This window comes from Festucalex cinctus, chromosome 2, assembly GCF_051991245.1.
Source record: "Festucalex cinctus isolate MCC-2025b chromosome 2, RoL_Fcin_1.0, whole genome shotgun sequence".
NCBI classification, from domain to species: Eukaryota; Metazoa; Chordata; class Actinopteri; order Syngnathiformes; family Syngnathidae; genus Festucalex; species Festucalex cinctus.
In genome coordinates this window covers 5,586,593-5,592,581 of record NC_135412.1, presented here as the reverse complement: position 1 = coordinate 5,592,581, position 5,989 = coordinate 5,586,593, and the positions used below count along the sequence as shown (strand labels likewise).

Sequence of the window (5,989 nt, the reverse complement as noted above, 5' to 3'; positions counted from 1 at the left end):
GCAGCCACGCGACGGTAATCGTTCCATATGAAGCGTTTGGCGCTTTAGATGTCGATGAGGACCTCCAGTTAATTGCGCCAACCAACTAATCGACCAACATCAAGTTCCACTAGTTGCAACGTTGCCGAGGAGCCGAAAAGCTTACGTGCTGCCGCCGCTGGAGGAAAGAGGATTTGTGTATTCTTGCATGGACACATGCTAGTGAATTAAACGCCTTATGCTTGGCGTGAGGGGGGGGGGGGGGGAGTGCACACCAAGACACGGGCTGGTGCACGCCGCAGCACCAGTGGCAGCAGACGCGGAGGAAGGGAGGGAAGGATGGAGTGAGGGAGGGAGATTCGTGCTTCTCCCTGCGTGCACATGAATGAAAGTCACGGCGCTGGTCTCCTCTAATGTGGGATTACTGTGCGGTTTTTTTTTTCTTTTCTTTTCCCCTTCGTTTTCAAACGACATCTTTTTGTGTGTCTTGTCTTACAACTTTGGCCGTGGCTTTCTTTGAAATGACACTGCTAAATCCATTTGCTGGAAGAAGACTGGAGCCAATATCGGCGCGCCAGCTGACTCGTCAATGAGACTGTGTGTTATGGAGCTAAACGCAGAGGAGACTTGAATCTTAAAGGATTCTCCCGCAGCCGACACCGGGGGTGGTGTACCAAAAATCGATGTTTGCACCAAGACCGGAGCCCGAACAAGGGCTATGGGCGTGATGTATTTTTCATTTTAATTTTGCGGGATGCGTTGGCGTTTACAGGCATCTGCACGGTAAGCGGATCATTATTAACGCTTTTAGAGTAAACCTGAGCTATCCGTGGTCCTGAAATGCCTTTGACGTCATTCAAGTTGATTTGTGTGTGTGTGTGCCGTAGCAATAAGAGTCTCTTGTGTTGTGCCCACGTCAGTTTTACGCATTGCAAATTATACGTATGCGCATATTGCAAAAAAAAAAAAAAAAAAAAGGATGTGAATGAAGATTGAGCGGGTGTAAAGTCCTCATCGACGGGCAAGCGCGCACACGTCAAGTGCATGTTGCTGGTGTGTTTGACGGCGCAGATTTGGCGATGTATGCTGCTGTGGTTGTGTGAGCTTTTTGTGAGGATGGGAAGGTGGAGTGCGTGTAAGAGAGAGAGAAGGCAAAAAAAAAAAGGAGAGGGAAACTATCTTGGCTTCTTAAAGCAAATGTCCGATAGGTAACGTGATTGGAAAATTTAATCCCTTGAAAAAATACAATGGGATGAAATGGTATGCATTTGATTGACTTTTGTTTTAATGCCAAACGGCTGCTGACGTTTTCAGAGCTAGATTTATTTTTTTTAAGCTCTTTACCCCAGCCAATTTATTTTTATTTTTTTTTCCCCCCCACCGGAGCACAATTTATCTTATGTTGATCCCACACACTGATGTCTGGGATGTGGGATGAATGATAAATCTTTTGCCGATGGGGTGGTGGGGGAAGGGGGAGTTAAGATTGCAGTGTTTGTTTGACAAATCAAAGAATATATTCTGTCCATTAAAATAAAAAAAAAAAAAAAAAAAAAAATCCATGTCTGGATGGATAGATACTCACACATGCAGTCTTCTAGTCACTTATGACATTTTAAATGACAGGTGTTATTATATCCTGAGAGTTTATCAAGAAATGCACAATGTCGTAACTTTTATTTATTTATTCATTTATTTATTTATTATTTATTTATTTTCCAAACAATTTATATATTATTATTCCGTATATATATATATATATATATATATATATATATTTTTTTTTTTTTTATTATTATTATTTTTTTTTTACTTTTTATTTTTATTTTTTTTAAAGAGTACCCTTAAAATGAAATTAGCTGCCTTGTCTGCATAAGCATAGCTAACATTAGTAGGCCTGCTTTAGTTTGCTCGCTCAAGTGCTGGTGGTCAATGTGTATTTTGGGCAACTTATGCTTTGAACTGTGACAGTTGTACATGTGTAAAACAGCACCCATCCTTTCTCTTTCCTTCCCTAGATGACACCTCATACTGACACCGTACTTGAGTGAGCTGGGGCACCTTCTCCCAGGAAACATGCATTTCTGGGCCCTGAATATAATCCTAGTGATTGCATCATCTCCGAGGCTGGTCGAGATGTATGACAATTACGGGGAAATCTGCCGCAACCTGTGCACGTGTGAGGAGAAAGAAGGCGTCCTCGCCGTCAGCTGCGAGAACCGCGGAATCATCAGAGTGACGGAGATCAGCCCGGTTCAGTTCTCCACGTATCACCTCCTGCTGACGGGAAACCTGCTGAAAAAACTGGCGCTCAACGATTTCATCAATTACACCGGAGTGACCATCCTGCACTTGGGGAACAATGACATCTCAGAGATTGAAACAGGTGCCTTTAACGGACTCCAGGGATTAAAGAGGTTGCACCTGAACAACAACAAAATTGACATCCTGAGAGATGACACGTTTGCGGGACTGGAGAGTTTGGAATATCTACAAATCGATTATAATTACATCAGCAACATTGAGCCCAACACCTTGAGCAGACTGCACCAACTGACGGTGATGATTCTCAACGACAACTTGCTCTCTCTCTTGCCGCCCAACATCTTTCGCAATGTCCCCCTTACGCATTTGGACCTGCGGGGGAACCGGTTGAAAATGTTTCCGTACGTTGGCCTCCTGGAGCACATGGACAAGGTTGTGGAATTACAGCTGGAAGAGAATCCGTGGAACTGCTCGTGCGAGCTGATTGCTCTCAAGGCCTGGCTGGAGAGTATCGCCTACACGGCTCTGGTGGGAGAAGTGGTGTGTGAGACGCCCTTCAGGCTGCACGGGAGGGACCTGGATGAGGTGTCCAAGCAGGAGCTCTGCCCAAGGAGGCCCCAAGAGGACTCGGTAAGGCCTGCGCCACCTAGCAGCACCAACGGATACTACCAGACCACGCCGGCAGCTGCCACGGCCTCCGCCACCTCATCTGCCGTCTTTCGGTCCTCTTCCAGACCTACCAAGGGCACGCGGCAATTCAACCGAACTCGGTTAAAGCCCACTTCTCGACTCCCAGGCGGTAGCCCTTACAACTATGGCCCCATCATTGCTTTTCAGACCAAATCGCCTGTGCCTTTGGACTGCCCCACTGCCTGCACGTGCAACCTGCAGATCTCTGAAATTGGATTGAATGTAAATTGCCAAGAGAGAAAGATCGAAAGCATCTCTGACCTGAAACCCAAGCCATACAATCCGAAAAAAATGTATCTCACTGGAAATTACATCCCTGTGGTACGACGATCAGATTTTGTCGACGCCATCGGATTGGATTTGCTTCACCTGGGAAACAACAGGATAACTGTGATCCATGACAGGGCTTTTGGGGATTTAACAAATCTGCGTAGGCTGTATTTAAATGGTAATCTCATGGACAGGCTCACGGGGGAAATGTTTTTTGGGCTGCAGAACTTGCAATATCTTTATTTAGAGTACAATAAAATCAAGGAGGTTGATGTGGGCGCATTCCGCTACCTGACCAATCTCCAGCTGCTATTTCTCAATAATAACCTCCTGAAAACGTTGCCTGTCGGCATTTTTTCCAGCCTGTCCTTGTCCCGACTCAATCTGCGCAACAACCAGTTCCAAAACCTGCCTATAAGCGGTGTTCTGGATCAGCTCAAGCTACTGGTGCAGATCGATCTCTTCGAAAACCCCTGGGACTGCTCCTGCGATATAGTGGGTATGAAGATATGGCTTGAACAGCTCAGCGCGGGCACAGTGGTCAAGGAGATCGTGTGCGAGACACCCAAACGCCACGCGAAAACGGACCTTCGCGCCATCTCGTCGGAGCAGCTGTGCCCTGACCGCTCTGACACCTTTGTCTCGCCGACCCCCACTACAGAGGAGCCATCGGACGATCGGGTCGTCCCCACGGACGCCCCGCAAAAGTTCAACTCCTCCAGCAGCACCGTGCCCCTGTCAGTCCTCATCCTGAGCCTCTTACTGGTCTTCATAATGTCAGTCTTTGTGGCGGCGGGTCTGTTCGTTGTGGTGATGAAGAAGCGGAAGAAATCGCAGAGCGACCGCGCCAGCACCAACAACTCGGACGTGAGCTCCTTCAACTTGCAGTACAGCCTCTACAGCAACCGCTCGGGCACCAAAGTCAAGGCGCCAGCCGGGCACGTCTATGAGTACATTCCGCATCCGATGGGCCACATGTGCAAAAACCCCATTTACAGATCGAGGGAAGGGAACGCAGTGGAAGATTACCGAGACCTTCACGAGCTCAAGGTGACTTACAGAAGCACCCCAGAAGAGGAGAGGAATCGCAGCTTGATGAGGAGCCCTGCGTACAGCGTTAGCACCATTGAACCGAGGGACAACCCCTCCCCAGTCCAGGACGCAGACCACTTCTTTCGGGGCATCCTCGAGGCCGATAAGCAGTCCCCTCATCAGTCCATCCCGTCTCTCCCAGTGGGGCCAAATTTAGAGTACAAGTACACGGGCCCGGTGGCATACACGTATAACCCCAATTTTGATGTCAGGCGTCAGTTCTTGCACCCGGAAAGGATAAGAGAAACGGTGCTCTACGGCACGTCGCCCAGTACTGTTTATGTGGAGCCCAACAGAAACGAATACTTGGAGCTAAAAGCAAAACTGCAGTCTGAGCCCGATTACCTCGAAGTTCTTGAGAAACAGACCACCTTCAGCCAGTTCTGAGCCACAGCGTCGTTCGCGCATTTTTGTCCCATCCGAACCCTTTGGGAAACTGTTTTGGGTGCCTTGGCACAAACAAGGACTAGCAGGAGACAAATGGATGAGTCCTGCGGGGTGTGCCGAACAATCTTCTTCTTATTTGTGCAACATGACATTTCAAGAATGGGGGATGAACACAATTGCTTAACTAATGATGCAAATTTTATTTTTATATAGAAATGGTCACAAATTTGAAGTGTATAAGTATGTCCGGCTTCAAATTCAGGAATATAACCGTGCATAGGGTATATTGTCAGAATAGGAAAAAAAAAAAAATGTTGATACAATCACCCCTGGACAAAACAACAACAGAAAACAAACAACAACAAAAAAAACACTGTACAGCAGATGATAAAACTGTGTAGGATTATTTCCTGCTGTAGTCTGTAAGTAAGTATTTATTGATATAACCTGCCATGTCTTTTCGATATCAAACTTTTGATTCTACATCAACATTACCTGTGTCATCATGCATCACCATTTTCTGGAGGAAGAAAAAAAAAAAAGGCTTTTGTTTTATAGTTTCATTTCCTGTAGCTTGGCATTGTAAAGTGGCTTTCTAGTTTTTGAGGGAAGTGGCACGCCCCTAATATAAAAAAGAAAAGACTGTGCCATCTGATGAGGAGGAAGAAAAAAAAGTGTGTTTGTATGCTTTCAGCACTTTTTGGGGAATTAGAAGGCAAGTTCACAAGCTCTCATATAAAAGATTATTATATGACAATGAATTGGGGCATCGATTCTTAATATATAGATTTATCTAAACAAAACATCCGAAACGATATTTGAAGTTTTGATTTTGTTGTGTAACGTTGCTATTTTAATCTATGTAACATCTATTTTTATACAAGCATTGGCAGAATCTCTATCCCTTATCAAGTCTATGTTTTGGATTGCTTTGCACTTCTTGCACTATATTGACCAAACTATGTTGTTGTCATCAAATAAACATGATGTCGGTTCTCATGATATGTGTAGCGCAAGGTTGTTGTTGGTGATAATATGAGGAGCAGTGTGCAGGGTTTTTTTTTTTTTTTTTTATTGTTGGTTAAGGGTACAGTTTGTTACCAAAAGGGTCACATGAAGCTAACAATTTGTAGCCTACCTGTCTCAGGTACACAAAAAGGTTTAAAAATGGTCCCAAGACTTGGGGACAAGTACCAAGGTTACAAAAGAAGCATTTGGACGAAATTATTATTTTTTCTTTAATGTACCCCTGAAGTCGCATATCGGAATATTGCTGTTGATTTAAATACCGTCATTGTCAAGTCTG

General features: G+C 45.2%; 1 protein-coding gene across 1 annotated transcript; it reads left to right on the top strand.

Moving 5' to 3' along the window:
- The first annotated feature begins 281 nt into the window (after nt 1-281).
- slitrk5 (SLIT and NTRK like family member 5) lies at nt 282-5,687 on the top strand. Its single transcript, XM_077512428.1, has 2 exons — nt 282-762; nt 1,998-5,687. Exon 2 carries the CDS (start codon nt 2,056-2,058, stop codon nt 4,681-4,683), a length of 2,628 nt encoding a protein of 875 aa, XP_077368554.1. The 5' UTR covers nt 282-762; nt 1,998-2,055; the 3' UTR covers nt 4,684-5,687.
- Nucleotides 5,688-5,989: the final 302 nt, after the last annotated feature.